This window comes from Amborella trichopoda, chromosome 4 (genome assembly GCF_054954075.1).
Source record: "Amborella trichopoda isolate Santa Cruz 75 chromosome 4, AtrichopodaSantaCruz75HAP2 v2.0, whole genome shotgun sequence".
Taxonomy (NCBI): domain Eukaryota; kingdom Viridiplantae; phylum Streptophyta; class Magnoliopsida; order Amborellales; family Amborellaceae; genus Amborella; species Amborella trichopoda.
Window position 1 is genome coordinate 20,937,474 of NC_142339.1, and position 16,798 is coordinate 20,954,271.

Here is a 16,798-nt window from a genome sequence, read left to right on the forward strand (position 1 = left end):
CGGTAGCTTGACCACCCTCATTGAGTTTCCAAGGGGCAGACTCTGCTTTTGAGACAAGGACTTCTTCTTCCTCTTCATGAGAGATCTCTTTACAAACTTCGGTAGATGTAAGAGCCCGCGCTTACAATCAGACTTCGCCTCCACAAGACGTATTGTTTTTTGTACATCTTGGGTTGGTAGCCAAGTCGAATTATAATTTTGGCCTATTTCTTCAACCGCCACCCTTCCATTCCCAGTCATGCATTTGTGTTAGGGTTATAATATACTTTGCACGTCATATTATGCACTTGGGACCTGTACGTACGTTACTAAGGTTTGGTGGTACTGTCCTTCTATGTTACACCTTGACTTTTACTAGCAAGGTTAGGTTGGCAGAAGGGCTTTATGCCTCAACAAGTTTGCCTCTCCTTGGAGGACTCCTTTCAAATACACTTTTGTCAAGAGTTCCGACTTTATCATCAGCCCATAAAACCTCGTACGTGCGGATGATGGCATCTCTTAAACCACCTCCATGATCATAATATTATACGTCATTTTTTATGTATTTGTATCCTCGGTATGAATAAGAAGATAGTCAGTAGCAACCTGGTCTTACCGATACCCAAGACATCGCCAAACTATGGAAATACTGCAAAATAAGCCTAAAACTGGGCAACCTCTGAAAGAGTACTGAAACGGCTTCAAAAGGCATTAAATAGGTAGTTTGGGATGCTCAAAGGACGCTCACAAAGTTTTGTTATATTATGATAAGTTTTGATATGATCAGGTCGAAAGTCAATTCTCAAATCCAAATCCAATCATGTTGAAAAATGACCCTATAACTACATCCCTAGTTTTAGGGTCTCAAAATAGTACCAGACCTGCGCCATTAGATCTGAAACGTCGAAAAACTCCAATGACCAATTTCAGTCTCAATCGAACCTTTCAGGACAATTATAGGCCCAACTTACTATAAAAAGGTGGGTTTTACACTATTGCAGTGCTACCTCGGTAAACTAGTTTCCATATGTTTTCCTATTTCGGGATGATTTTCAAATGCTCATAACATGCTCATTTTGAGTTAAAACAAGCTCAAATTTGGACACAAGCTAGGTATCGACAACCCAGTCGTTTTGTCATATGGCAAACATCATGACATGGCTCGAAACGAGAGAATTTCTGGAGAGAAGATGAGCTTAAAAGCTTAAAAATCAGATTTTATACAAGAAGACGTCTCAAACTTCATGAAGTCATAACTCGAGATCTTGGCGTCGGATCGTTGCAAATATAGGTCCGTTACGACTGCGTCGGAAAGGGCTACAATCTGATATAGTTTTGCACACAATTGGAGGCTGCATAGTGCCAATTTTAAGGTTGAAAAAGGCAATATTTTTTTGTCGCCAAAATCCCTATTTCCGACAACTTCCCAAATTTGAAATATATTTATGTGGAAACCAAATCGGACGAAATTTAGTGCAAAATGATCGTGGCAATGTCCTCTTCAATTTGTGACTAAAATAACAACTTGGAACATCATAAATCACACCGGATTGGTAGTCGAAGTTTATGGACTTGGCCGAATTTTTTGTTTTTTCATGAAAAATCCATTTCAAGATGATCAAAGAGCATCAAAATGTTTGTGATAAATCAAGCATCGTTTCTACAATGATTGATCACCTAAATTACCATCGCAAACATCCGAAAAGCTCCCAAAATCTAGCAATGGCAAGAGGCCCCTCATGGAGGGATGGTTTTGTCATTTTCTCAAAAGAACTAAAGGGTATTTTGGTCGTTTGATTCAAAAACGGGATTTTATTTTAATTCATTTAATAAGTAATTTTCTACAATTTGGCTTAGTTTTGAGCATTCCACATTTATGTTGTAGTTTCTCTATATAAGTGAGCTTAAGTCGTTTGTAAAAAGGCTTGATTATTTTGAATGAAACTTGAGTATTGAAGAGTGAGTTTTAGCTTATTATTTTTCCTTGCTTCTAAGTTCTTGATCAAGTTGAGAGGAGAGAGAAACTTTAGGTAGAGTGAGAAAATACCCTTAGGCTATAAACTCTAGACCATAAAACACACCATAGACCCTAGACCATACACTACACCCTACACCATATACCACACCCTAGTCCCTAGTCCACACATTCTCACACCCTAACCTAGACCCAAACTTAGCCTTTCTCTCTCTCATGTGCATGCATGAGGACCCATAGAGGTGCACCTAGGTTAGGACACCCCCTAGTCCACTGTCTCTCCTTCCTCCCTTCCCTTTCTTTCTTGTTTCTATCTCTACCCCTCTATTCTCGGCGCGAAGCACATGGTTGCACCTAGCAGCGGCCCCCGGCTCTGCTCACACTCCCCCTCTTGGCTCCCCTTTTTTCCCATCCTCTTGTTTCACGTGAAAGCCTACGGCTGCACCTACCTCTCTCTCTTTGTCTCTCTTCTCCTCACCCAGATTGCACACATAGTTCAGGGCCGCATCTACTAGCGGCCCCATTTCTCCCTTCTCGTTTCTTTGCTAGCCCTTGCCTCTCTTCTTTTCCTCCTGTTGCAGGTACCCAAGGCCGCACCTGACCGCTGCCCGTCTTTCTCTTCTTACTTCTTCATCAACCCTTCTCCCTTCTCTTGCTCTTCACCTAGGGCTGCACCAGACAGCGGCCCCGGCTCTTTGCCCTCACATCTCTTCCCTGTCGTTGCCCCCTCTCACGCGTTGTAAAGCCCGGGCCGCCCCTAAGTGCGGGTCCTTTTCGTTTTCCCATCTCCCTCTCGCCTCTAAGCCCAAGGCAGCACCTGAGTGCGGGCCTAACTCTCTTCCTTGCTCTCTTCTTTGTTCCTCTTCCTCTTACCCAACTCAAGCACAGGGCTGTGCCTGAAAGCCGGCTTAGGCCCTCTTTCAATTGCCTCCCTTTCTGTGCCCCCTATTACTTGCTGTTGAACTCGGGCCTGCGCCTAGAGGTGGGCCTGACCATTCTCCTCCTTGCTCTCTTGTTCTTCCTCTTCTCTTATTTGAAATTAGGCCCAAAGCAGAGCGGGCCCAACTTTCTTTACTTGTTTCCACATTTTCTCTCCTATCTTGTGTTCACTAACCATTCAAGCATGCGCACACTCTAAGCATACCCCATTCTCATGCATTATCAACCCCACTTCTAGCTGCACGTACCCATAACCCGAAACCTCGCCTAATTCCATCCCCTTGCATTGGTAGCTTCTTCTATTACTTAGCATTTGACTCGGTGCCATTTAGAGTTGTTTTAAGAGTTTTAACTCACTTGAATCTCAATTCCGTACGGTCAAATTGAGTTGCGAAAGATATTTATGCTCTTGCCCTCGCTCATTCGGATGGGGTCATCCTGAGTTAGCACTCCATAGAGTTCTGACTCTTTGACTGTTCTAATCGCCGAGCTTCATAACACCCAAGTTGTAAGAAGCTTCCATCACCCTTCTTTCTTCATCATAGCTTTGCCAACCACCCACTCAATTATGCCATTAAAGAGTGTTTTCATTCGCATCCAAACTACGCTGCTAGACAGCCAGAGAGCTTCATAATTGTTCTAAAAAGGCGATTACCAATGCATATCCCCAAATCCCAAACGATAAGATAGACGTCAAAACGCTTCTTTGTCGATTAAAATCTCTCATTGTTGGTTTCTACCGGCACTAAAGAGCACACATGCACGCTAAAAGCGCATAGGCCCTTGTGGTTATCCGAGAGAGTTTTCCCCATCCCCACAAAAACAAGGCCCCAACTACACGGCTATGGCCATAGCTGGCCATAGCTTCAAGGACCTCTGGGCACAGTGCCAGAAGTGGTTGCATTCCACAGTGTTGCATCCTATGGAAGTTCAAACGCTGGATCTGCGATAATGGGAATCTGCTCATGAATATTGTATGCTATTTTCCATTTTAGCCGTACTTAAAATATCGGTGCAGTGTTGAGGGAAGGACTCCTTTGTCATACATCCAAGGGTGCCCAAGCTACGCAGCATTTGAGGTATTCTCATTCAGAGGGAAAGAGCAGACAGTACCATATAACTTAAGTTATAAGAAATTAAGAATGGTGAGAAAGAGCAGACAGCACTATATAACTTAATTTCTTGATTTCACCAATAAAATTTTCCAACAGGAGCTCCATACAATTGTGTAACTAAATTTCATGACACCACCAATGGAATTTTCCAACAAGAGGAGCTCCTGAGAATTCATTCCCGCACAGGTAGTTGGTGGTATCTTTAACCAAGGGTAAAAAACATGCAACATTGGTGACACTTACAACCACTGGGTGATGCACCAGGATCACTTGGAGCCTAGGGCAAAGGAAAGCTTAGGGCGAGTTTTGTTTTTTCCCAGTAACTTCATCTGATTAGCCCTCTCTTCCTCTTCCTCCAATTTCTTTCTTCTCATAGCCTCTTCCTTCTGCCTTTGGATCTGCTCCAGCTCCCTGTAGCGCTCTTCCTCTTTCCTCTGCTGCTCTAAAGCTTCTCTCTTCTGAGATTCTTCTACTCTTCTCCTGTTTTCTTCCAGCATCCTATCCAGTTCTTCCCTCTCCTTCCTTGCTTGTTCCTGCAAATAATAAAATGCTTTGGAGATTAGATGCGTACTTCGGGATGGAAAGGAAAAATATGCTGGAATAACAGTGGAATGTGTAGAATAAACAAAATTGGAAACATCTCAACACAGACAAGAGCCTATTGTTGTAATAATTAGAGATCCTCTATGGCTTCATAAGAAGCTCAAAAATATGACTTTACATGTCCAGCAAACCCCACTTCACAGACAAATACGACACAAGCAAAATGGAGAACCAAGTAAAAATTAATCACAGAAAACCAGACTGAACAATAAAAAAAAAAAAAAAAAACGTTCCGAAAACCCCACTTCACTGACAAGTGCAAAACAAGCAAAATGGAGAACCAAGAAAAAATTAATCACAGAAAACCTGCCTGTAAAAACAAAAAAAACAAGAAGATTCAAGGAAAGCTCACAATTAACATTTTGACAAACACATTCAAATTCCCGAATCATCAAGACTGATTTCATGTGAAAGGAGTATTGTTTATAGGGAAAGCTGGCTTTTCTTTTATCTCGAAACTGCTTTTTAGGTCACGAAATAGTAATACACAGGAGAGACCAAAAATAACATATAAACAAATAAAACAATAGAAACCCCTTCAGATCTAGTAAATTTTGGTGCACATTACCACTACAGAGTAAACTTCTAATACGAAAATTATCATTGCACCAGGTAAACTTGCAATAGGAAAATTTATTTAGGGCCTGTCAGGATTGTGTAGCCTATAATGGCCTCTTTGTGCACGTGCCCCACTTTCTACAACATTTGCTGCAGCACCTATACCTACAGATATCAGCCCCATCTGCATTAAAAATTCTTAACTACAAAAAGGCTTTTTGCTTCCATTGTGAATGCACTGAGAAATCACCCCTCATAGGAACAGAAGCGCCCATTGTTGGAAAATTGACCCGCCCAACGGCCTAGGCGGTCAGAGGCCCTGGGCACATCGCCCAGGCATAGTTGAGCAGGTGCGGGAGCATGCATAAAGGAGGGTGCCTAGGAGCCCAGGCACCCGCCTAGGTGGACAGCACCCAAGAAAAATTACAAAGGGGCAAAATGCCCCTCGGTAAGAGGCATTTTAAGTCTTTTTGCCCCCAAATTTTTCTTGGTTTCAATACTTGAAATCTTTGTGATAGCTTGAAAATATATTTTCATCTCTAATTATAAAATTTAAAGCTTCAAAAATAGTGTTGATCGAGCAGATCCATGAAAATCTTGAAAATTGATGATCCAAAAATGCATTTCAAGATGCACTATTTCCAAAACTTGAAATCCATTTGTTCTCATGTTCATGCATCTTGAGGTCAAGATGATCAATTTGAAGATATTTGGGCATCAAAACAACCTCTTCTAGTGAAATTATTTAGGTGCGCCATAATTTGAATGTTTAGAGCCTCGCACTAATATAATCTTTTTCCTTTGAATATTTCTCATAAGATTTCATACATATGTTTTTTTTTTTTGCTTTTTGTTTATGTTATTTGTGATTTATTTCATCTTTAGAATGCAGAATAGAAGGGCTTTGATGTGTTTTAAGTTTGTTTACAAATTTGGATTAGGATTTGAAGCCCAAATTCATTAAAACTAAAACCAAATCAAACGTAATTGTCTCTCTAATTTTTTGTTCATTATATTTATGTTACTTGTGAAGTTTTTAACCTTTAGTATAGGGATTTGTATAGTTTGGGTGTGTTTTTAAGTTTTTTACCTTTTTACTTCAACTTTGAATCAGGATTTGAAATCCAAAGTTCAATAACTTGAACCTACAACTAAAATAAACCAAATTCTATCGCTAACTGTCTCATTCGTTATTATTTTATTTATTTATTATGACTTTTTACAAATTTAGAATATAGATCGGTATAGTTTGGTTGTGTTTATCATGTTGTTTCTATAATTTGTGAATTTTTTGCAACTTTAGAATATGAATTGTTAGAAAACATACTACAATTGGGCCCAACTAGTCGGCCTAGACCCCTATTGCCTTTTCCAATGTTAGAAGCCCCTGCTTTTTTCTATTTTTTGTTTAAGATAGGTGTAGCAGCTCCACGGCCATAGGTGAATATGGCCACAGTTGTCCCTCTTAAAATTGACTTGTGATACTCCTAGTTAAAAAGTACTACCTCCTTCTGCCTTGCCTCATTGAGAGCAGCTTCCTTTTCCTTCTCAAGCTGAACAGCTACCTCCTCGAGTAATTTCTTTCGACCTTCCTCGATTCGCCTATGTATTTCAAGTTTTATCTCCTCAGAGTTCAAGCTTTCCTCAACTTTTCTCCGTATGGCCTCTTCCATTCTCCTGGCAGTTTCCTCTTCTAATAGCTTTAATTCTGCCTCGCGTTGGTGCCTGAAGAAGAGAAAAATGAAATCTTAAATAGGAAAAATCGCAAAATTCCGATAGCTAACGGTGAAGTATATATGATTTGAGAGCCACCCATAAGTAACAAGCATTAAGACAAGCTTTATTTATCATAAAGAGTAACTAACCTTTCCACCCATCAAAAATTCTAGAAACAAGCATATGCTTTTAAGGCATACCTCTCTAACAGATTCCTGATCGAAACAAATGAGTTTTCAAACTGGTGAACAGTAGATAAACCAGGTACCAAATGGATCATCAAATATAACAAGTTGAACTATAGAAGTAGCTTCCTTCAGAAAAGCCTGTGGAGAAGAACGTCAACAGAGCTGCTGCAGGTATTTAATTTAAAACTAAACATGAATAGCTTAAATTCCTCACGCTGAAGAAGGTAGACACAGGCAATGTGCTCAAACTACCAAAACATAAAAAAAACAAAATAAAATGGAAAAAAAAAAGAAATCAGAACCCTGAAACGTTCAGGGCACAAAAGGTATCAATGAGAAGAATGTCATGTCTTTGGAACAACTCTTCGATCAAACGGTGGTGCTTACCATTAAGCTCCTTTCCAACCACCATACCTGGTGAAAGACGAACCCTGTGGCCGATGCCCTCACCAAAGGTGGGGCAGCCAGTAAAAACATTTACCATCTGTGTGTCTGCTTCCTGATATCTTTCATTTTCTTGAACAATAATACAATATGTAAAGGGTATGGTTTGTATAATGTTGCAACCTTAAACAATCAAATTAAGGCACACCTCCCAATTTTATCATAACATGTAATTTTTCTCTAAAATGTTTTTAGGATTATCTGAAAATCTATTTTCATATCTAATTATAAAACATTAAACTCCAAAAATGGTTAAAATTAAGTAAATTTATAAACATATGAAAACCTTGAAAATGGGCAGTCTAGATAATGTGTTGCAAGATGCACTATTTCTGGGACTAGAATTTTTTTTTTTTCATATTCATACATCTCGACATCGAGATGATCAATTAGAAGGTTTTCAACATTCAAACAACCTTTTCCAATGGATTTTTGAGGTGCATCTTTAATTCTACATTTTAAGGTTGCAACCTTATATAAATGTTTTCCGTATGTAAAACCTTTAATGTACAAAGCTTCGTTTTTGGTATTGCATGCCCATGTTTTGTCAAGGATTTTGTCCACAAAATTTTATACATTTCTCTATTACTATTAATACAAGAAAAAGTGTTTGATGAGTCATCCAAAAACCATCTTTAAGATGAGAGGCCAGGCCATAGAGAAGACCCAACTAAATTTCCAAAATAGAAGTTGTAAAAAGAATTCGAAAAATTATCTTTTTAAAATTTTAAAAAATTTATTTATCTATTTTTACATATTCATGATCCTCATGTTCATGGTTATGGATCACTAATATTTGGATCTAAAATCAATATTTAATGTGAATCTTGGAGGGGGACGAATATGAATAAGTGAGTCAGAAAACTCACCAAAACTGTATCCTTAATACAAATGTCATTTATACTAGTCAGTAAGGCTAGCTCGACCTATACTAACCTCTAAGCGAAGCAAGAAGCACTGAAAGCCTTCATTAACAAAATATAATTAAAGAAAAAAGAAGTATGTCATGATTACTGTGCTGGGATATTTTTGGACAAAATAAAAAGAAATATCAAAATTTACTACATTATCCACACTTTTCAAACTCAACCCTTTTTTTTTTTTTTTTTTTTTGGGGTAGATCAATGGAGAATACAGGCCCCTACCCATTTTTAGAAATAGTTCGTGGTTTTCGAATACATCAGTGAGAATGGAAACCTAGACTAATAGCTAAGGCTCAAGTGGTGCTACCACCATGACATCAACCTTATTTCCAAAATGACCCACAAATAGACCAACATGAACTTTGGCGGACACAAAACGCCTTGGCGGTGAGGTTTGGACCACTAGGCAGGTTCTCAGACCCAAAGGCAGCATGTGTTGTCTTTTTTTGGAATGTTGGATCCCCATACTTCCCCCCCATTTTATTGTATATATCAATGTTCAATAAGTTTGAGGGGGGCGCCCATACCCCAAAAAAAACTGGCGATTTTTTTTAAAAAAAATTTGGACCCCATACCTCCCCCCATTTTATGATATATAAAATAGTCTGTTTTATTATTTAATAAGTAAGTTTTGTATGTAATAAATTGTTAAGATGCAGGAAACATAGATCAAACCTAAACATTTACAACTTTAGACTGTAAATATAATTAATTATAACTCAAAATAAACATTAAAAGATAAAATGAACTCAAGATGTCATTTCAATCTCGCAAATCACAAGTCACTCACAAGAGACAAAAGTTTCAAAAGTCATTAGCAAAAAGTCATATGAACTCATATCCGACCAACAAAGCCCACAAACTACAAAAAGTCTTCTTCAGCCCACAAATATGATGAAGTCAATTATAAGCTTGAGTTTCATCATCACTATGAACGCGACGTCGTTGTCTGGCATGCAATCCACCTAATGAAAACTATCAAAATATACCAACATTCTTGAAGTGGACTCGATTTCGGGCCAAACCGAAATGTTTAGGATCCCAAATCTCCTCTTTTACAACCCCTATAAGCCTCAAAAAGATTGGGATTGATTATCCTTTAATATCGTGACCATTCGAGGATTTCGAAAAAAATTTCGATCTCTCCAAAAATCTTAAAATCTAGTTTTTTTCAAGTTGTTTCTCACTCTAAAGTTCCCTGAATTTGTTTTTGGGGGCAAGAATGACCCCCGAAACCCTTATCCCCCCTTTTAAGGGGGTAAAATGACTTTTTTGCCGCCACCTAAGAATGTTTTCCCGCCATAGCCCTAAAGGCCGCCTAGGCAAGCACCTTTTACCGCCTTTTTGACCGCCTAACTGGCCGCCTAACCGCCTATTCGAGCGCCTCATTCTGGTGCCTAACAAGTACTGCCTTAAGAACGCCTAGGCAATCGGGCAGCCGGCTTTTTAAACATTGGTATATATTCTATAATAATAATTACAAATTAATACTATTTTTATGGTTAATCAATAAATTAATTACTATCACATGCAAAAAAACATTTTTGATAAATAAATAATTACGAATTAATAAGATCTTTTGATTTGCCAATAAATTAATAACTATTGTTACATGCAAAAAGCATTTCGATAAATTAATAATTACGAATCAATAATATCATTTGATTTACCAATAAATTAATAATTATTGTCACATGCAAAAATCATTTTCGATAAATTAATCATTACGAATTAATACTATTTTTTTATTTACCAATAAATTAATAATTACTATCACATGCAAAATGTATTTTCGATAAACTAATAATCACAAATTAATGCCACGTTTTGGATTACGAATAAATTAATAATTATTGTTACATGCAAAAAGCATTTTTTATAAACTAATAATTACGAATTAATACTCTTTTTTTATTTACCATTTACCAATAAATTAATAATTATTGTTACATGCAAAAATTATTTTCGCTAAATTAATAATTATGAATTAATACTATTTTTTTTGTTTACCAATAAATTAATAATTATTGTCACATACAAAAAGCATTTTCGATAAATTAATAATTACGAATTAATACTATTTTTTTGGTTTACCAATAAATTAATAAATATTGTTACATGGCTACTGTCACATGCAAAAAGCATTTCAGATAAATTAATAATTATAAAATTAATAATATTTTTTTGATTTACCAATAAATTAATAATTACCATCACATGCAAAAAGCATTTTCGATAAACTAAAAATTAAGAATTAATATTAATTTTTGGTTTACCAATCAATTAATAATTATTGTTACATGCAAAAAATATTTTTGATAAATTAATAATTACGAATAAATTAATAAATTAATATTTTTCGATAAATTAATAAATTAATATTTTCGATAAATTAATAAATTAATATTATTTTTTTGGTTTACCAATAAATTAATAATTACTATCGCATGCAAAAACATTTTTTGATAAATTAATAATCAATAATTACCAATAAATTAATTATTACGAATTAATAATTACTAATTAATCAATTATAATTACGAATTAATTATCATATATTCAAGGCAGCGGCAAAGTGCCCGCCTTTTACACCGCCTTGGAGGGCGCCTTGGGCACCTAATGTTTTTGGCTTAATGTTGTCCGCCTTGACCACGCCTTGGCGTTTTTTAAAAAAGTGCGCCTAGGCGACTGACTTTTCGAACATTGATACCTGCCACTAGTTTCTTAGAATTACTTCAAATACGAACCATTTCTCAACATGTCGTCATGAACTGGTGCATGTTAACCTTCTTTCTTTATTCCAATTTTACCAGTCAAAATTCTCAAAATACTGCTCACGGTATGGCAAAAGACTTAACCAAGAACACCAAAAGAAGCATTGACAAAGTCATCATGAACGTGCACAACACTTCCCATGGGTAACATGTGTCCAAGGGACAGTACCAAATTGAGACAATGTAAAACAAGTGCACACTAAACATATCCCATGACCAATAAAGTATCGCTTTGAAGATCAAAGTCACACAAAATCAATCAAAAGAAAGAATCCCACAATGAGCAAAAGAAAATGCCAGGTGACATTTTCAAAGAAGATACAAATGCCTTCTTCAAACACATGGAGTAGGGATCAATTTGGTCGCCATTGATATAAGCAGGCAGGATATCCCTCATAAATGGAGAGTGACTATGGGCAGGACTCAAGACACCAAAGCATGCAACAGTATTAAAGGCTGGGGTTGAGTTGTTAGAATAGGACTTAATGTGGAACACGACTAATAATCTACTTGATTCCATTATTTAATAAAGGGCGCGGTTTGTATAGAGCTGAGGCTCTAAACAATCAAAGCAAAACACACATTCAAATAGTGTCGAGAAATGTAGTTTCACTACTAGAAATCTTTGTGATAGCCTTAAAATATATTTTCATCTTTAATTATAAAATTTAAAGCTTCAAAAATAGTGTAGATCAAGCAGATCTATGAAAACTTGAAAATCTTGACAATTGACGGTCCAAAAATGCGTTACAAGATGCACTATTTTCAAAACTTGAAATCCATTTTTTTCTTATGCCCATGCATCTTGATGTCGAGATGATCGATTTGAGGATATTTGGGCATCAAAAGAACCTCTTCTAGTGCAATTTTTGAGGTAGGCTCTAACTTGATTGTTTAGAGCCTTGGCTCTATATAAACTTTTTCCTTTAATAAAATGTTAGTTTTTGTCCTTAATAAATAGCAAACTATGACTTTCCTTTGTAATTTCCAAAGAAATTCTTACAACCAATAGATAAAGGTAAGTTAGCCAAAGACCAAGCACACTACAAGTCTGCCTGAATCAGAAAAGCTGTTCCCACACCTTATTTTGGTAGTACAATTTGTAATATTAACAACAGACACCAAGCTGTGGGAAACTCCCAGGATCGCTAGAAGCCTAGAATGAAGTCCCTTGTATAGGATGAAGTATTATAAGGTGAAGATCACTGAAGAATGCATTTGATTATCTCCTAAGTTTCAAAAGAACATATTTCTGTTCCTATCTTTCACAGCAAAGAAGAGACATGGCAAAAGCAGTAGCACAGGAACAATATTTCATTTGCGTAAGAGAAACAAAAAAAAGATAATTATCACAAACATAATTTAAGGAGTCAGAGTAGACCTTCTGCAATCCATCAAATAAAGTACCAGCACACTTTATCAGGTTTATGGTTAACATCCTGACAAATGGAGCATCCTAAATGAAATATCAGCTCCGTAAGCAAGGCATATGTTAACAAGAGTTACAAACCCGTGTCCAGAGGTGAACCCCAGTATCAGCAATGAAAAACACAGTTAGTCAATCTAATAAGGCAGTATACTTCATGTCTTACATTTGTGAAGTTCATTTTCTGAAATACAAGTTAACGTTCTCGACCCATAAGAATAAGGCATTATGTTCATATTAGGTTGCCAATATAGGATTATACCTTTTCTTATCCTCTTCCTCCTTTCGCAGTTTCTCAATGCCGTTCTTCCTCTCTGTGGACCCAAGGCTTGTACTTCGAGACTGGCGAATAGGAGACAGAGTAACACTCCTACTTCTGTGTCTCTTGTGCCACCTTGGTGTTGGTGTACGGCTTCTTCGACGTCTAGGTGTTGGTGAACGACTTTTGCGTCGCCGTGGGGATAGAGAAGTGCTTTTTCGCCTGTTTAAGAAAGCCAAATTGAGCAAATTGAAAGCAACAAACAGAGAAGGAAATTAAGCAAAATACCCTCATAAAGTATATCATAGAGTAAATCCCATGATCTTTCTCACCTGTGTAAGAAACCAAAGGAGAAATTAAATTCAGAAATAGATAAAAGAAATTCAGGTATACAATTCTCTGTAAGAATACAGTAGGGCATCACATACGGTGCCCTCTACATGACTAACTATACTACCTCAAAGATAGAAGACTTTGGGCATAGTTAGTTCCAGTTGGTTGTTACCTAACCTTTGCAAGCTCGAGTGAAGTCTCAAACCTCGACATCAATCATCCCATTGAAAGTAACAGCAGCACCTCACCCGCTATCTTGCTTCTTTAGTCAATTTTACTGAAAGAAGGGTCTACATCTTTCTGTTTTTTCTTAAAGGAAGATTACATAACCATCTTTTCACTCTTATTGTCCCCCAACCCAACCTTTAGACTTAAACCAAATGAAGCTGTCAAGGATATAGTTGAACAACAGGATAGTATGACGGTTGAATATCCTTTCCCCCAGTATTTGAAGCGGTTTATTCATTGCCATCAAAAGGAGCCCACTAGTAGAAAGAGAAATTCCCAAAACACACATCTATAGGGATCCTGGTGCACACCCCATGTTTGACAAAGGAGTGACTAACATAGAAAAGACGTATCAAATGGTGGCGATCCTCGAGTAAATTTAAGCTGAGCATGCTGTCAAAGAACAGGCCACAAGAAGCTCTTGACAGGACATTTCTATACAAGAATGTGAATGTAGATACAAATTAACCTTCAGGAGCACAATGCAAAGTTATTTGGTTAAATAATTAACAGAGCTTAAAAAACCAACTGTTACACAAAAAAAGAAAATCGCATAAGAGAGTAAATAAGGATTACGTGATCGACATAAAACCATAACCACTATGGCTTCTTTTTTTAAAAAAAAAATCCATGACAAACATATTGATTCCATTTGAAAATGATGATTACAGTGAGTTCATAAAGAAACAAGAAAAAAATAAACTAAGATAAAGGAACTGATAGGAAGTGGAAGAAGTAACACCGAGAAACAAAAACATCAATTTGATTTGATTCATCAGTTTCCCAATTGATAATAACAATAATAAAAAAAAAACTCAATGGACACAGAGAGGGGAAAAAAGGAAAAAATGAAAAGAAATACAACGAGTAATAATGAGGGTATGGGTATCACCTGCTATGGTTATACGAATAAGGAGATCGGCTTCGATCCCTTCTGCTCCTCCTGCTATGCCTGCGGCTAACTGGAGAAGGAGAGTGCCTCCTCACATAAGAAGGAGACCGCGAGAATGTCCGAGCCATCAAATGATTAGCAGAAGCACTAGACGATCCCACAATCAATCAACCATCAAAAAACAGTCCAATAACACCAAATACAGACCTGCAACAATCAATGAATCAAACAGCAATCATCAAATCCATGAACAGATACAAGGAACTTCTTTAATCGGATTGGGAAAACCTAAATTGGCCTCGAAAGCAAAGTCCAAGAATGAAACCGCATGTTTGGCAATCTACACGGGAGCATATACTACCATAGAAACCCTAGGGGCGACGAAAAGAAACTCCTTGAAAATTTCGTTCTGGTTTATTTCACAGTACGGGAAAATAATCAGTTGAAAATGTGTGTGTGAAAGAGAGAGAGAAAGAGATGGGGCAACCTTTGGATCTCCCAAATTCGAATGGGGTTGGCTTGCTGGTCAGTGTGAGGGATAGAGTATGAATATGGTGGTAAGAAGAGGTAGCATCTGTGATTGAGGAGGACCAGAGATGGAAATCTAGTAAAACCCTACCCAATGGAAAACCAGCCTAATTGTACATATCCGTAGAAAGATAAGTAAAAACGAAGAGGGTAAAGGGAGCCGAATATGTTTCTTCTTCCTACATGATTTGGGGTAGGTTGCCAAAGCCAAGGGGTGATGATGGACCGAAGGAAAATTGTTTTATGCGAGTTGGACCGCATTTCTGCATATGCGGTCTAGAAAGTGTAAGGCATCCATCTTAAAGATTGATGCAAGTAGGTATTTCATCTAAAAACAATAGGAACTAACGGTCCAAATGTTTCCTTATTAGAATTATCATTTCTAGTTTTAAAAGTTTATTTATTTTTTCATATTCATGATGTCCATGTTAGAGATTGCATCACTTTAAAAATTAAGTCTTAAAATCTATCCCAAAAATAGATTTATTAAGAGGCTTACATTTTTACATATGCGAGCTTGGCTGCATGGAAACCGGGTCAGCAGAAAGACACGTTTTATGTGACTGGGCTAACTCACTAAAATATGTGCATCTCCTGTTCATGTGAAAGCATTAGACATCCATCTTAGAGATGAAGGTAAGAAAAGTGGTTTTACTGTATATCAAAATGGATGGTGGAAAACAAGAGCATGTATATGTTCCCTCAAGAGCATTGTTTGCTTCTAGTCCCTCCGTCAGATGAACTACTTGGGAGGTTGTTTTTAATTTAAACTTTTGGTAACTACCAAATAACCATTAAATGATATTTTTTAAAAAAATGAAATTGGAGTTTTTTAATGCTTGGATCTCACCCTGTAAAAATTGGATGGTTCCTATTTAGTCTTGAGACATCATTTTTTTAAAGTGCTTAGAGGATAAAATTAGGATTTTTCTTATTGATATCAATTTATTGTTAAAGAGATTATATCCCCAAAAATTGGGGTCCAAAAACAAATCCTAGGTGGGATTTTACACCAACGAGTAAATAAACAATATACTTTTGAGGGAGCAGAATATCTTTTGGGGGAAAATAAATATACAAAAAATGAAATTTTTATTTTTTTCGAGAAAAAAATTCCAAAATCACAATAGAGGGATGCACATCAATAAGCAGGGCGGCCTACTCACCAAACGCTTTATCCTAACAGAATTGGCTTTAGTTCACTTTTTGATAAATATGATAGATCAACTATTTAATATTGTGTGCGGTTTGTATAGAGCCAAGGCTCTAAACAATCAAAGTAAACCGCACCTTCAAATAGTGTTGAGAAATGTGGTTTGAGTACTTGAAATCTTTGTGATAGCTTTAGAATATATTTTTATCTCCAATTATAAAGTTTAAAGATTAAAAAATAGTGTAGAGCAAGCAGATATATGAAAACTTGAAAATTTTGAAAATTGACGGTCCAAAAATGTATTACAAGATGCACTATTTCCAAAACTTGAAATCTATTTTTTTCTCATGTCCATGCATCTTGAGGTCAAGATGATCAATTTGAGGATATTTGAGCATCAAAACAACCTCTACTAGTAAAATTTTTGGGGTGGGCTCTATTTTGATTGTTTAGAGCCTTGGCTCTATATAAACTTTTTCCTTTAATATTTCACCCATATCTTTTTATTTAGTTTAGTTGGAATAATTGACAAAAAAAAAAGTAGAATGTCAAATTGTTAAAAAAGTGAATTGCCTTTTGATTAATTTCCAAAAAAAACCTTTTCCACTTTATTTTGTGGTCCGAATAATCCAACAATAGGTCTAGCATTCAAAAAATGTGGGTTCCTTTTTATTCAAAAAGTATTGTATGCGTTTAGAGACGAATTTCTAGATTTGCATATGTATGGTCCCTCTAAAAAAGACTTAAGATCAATGATTTACATAT

At 36.6% G+C, this 16,798-nt stretch overlaps 1 protein-coding gene across 6 annotated transcripts; it reads right to left on the minus strand.

Annotated features, from left to right (window-relative positions):
• Positions 1-4,063: 4,063 nt before the first annotated feature.
• LOC18423395 (uncharacterized) lies at positions 4,064-14,999 on the minus strand. Of its 6 annotated transcripts, none has more exons than XM_006827997.4 (5): positions 14,840-14,999; positions 14,353-14,559; positions 12,903-13,121; positions 6,675-6,894; positions 4,064-4,541 (listed from the first exon to the last, which is right to left on the minus strand). In XM_006827997.4, the coding sequence occupies exons 2-5, from the start codon at positions 14,478-14,480 to the stop codon at positions 4,275-4,277; spliced, it is 834 nt and encodes a 277-aa protein (XP_006828060.1). In that variant the 5' UTR covers positions 14,481-14,559; positions 14,840-14,999; the 3' UTR covers positions 4,064-4,274. The 6 variants fall into 6 exon arrangements, with proteins under 6 accessions (XP_006828060.1, XP_088719968.1, XP_088719967.1 ...); XM_088863842.1 differs by lacking the exons at positions 14,353-14,559; positions 14,840-14,999 and adding exons at positions 13,188-13,231; positions 13,410-13,792; XM_088863841.1 differs by lacking the exons at positions 14,353-14,559; positions 14,840-14,999 and adding an exon at positions 13,410-13,792.
• Between the last annotated feature and the right edge of the window lie 1,799 nt (positions 15,000-16,798).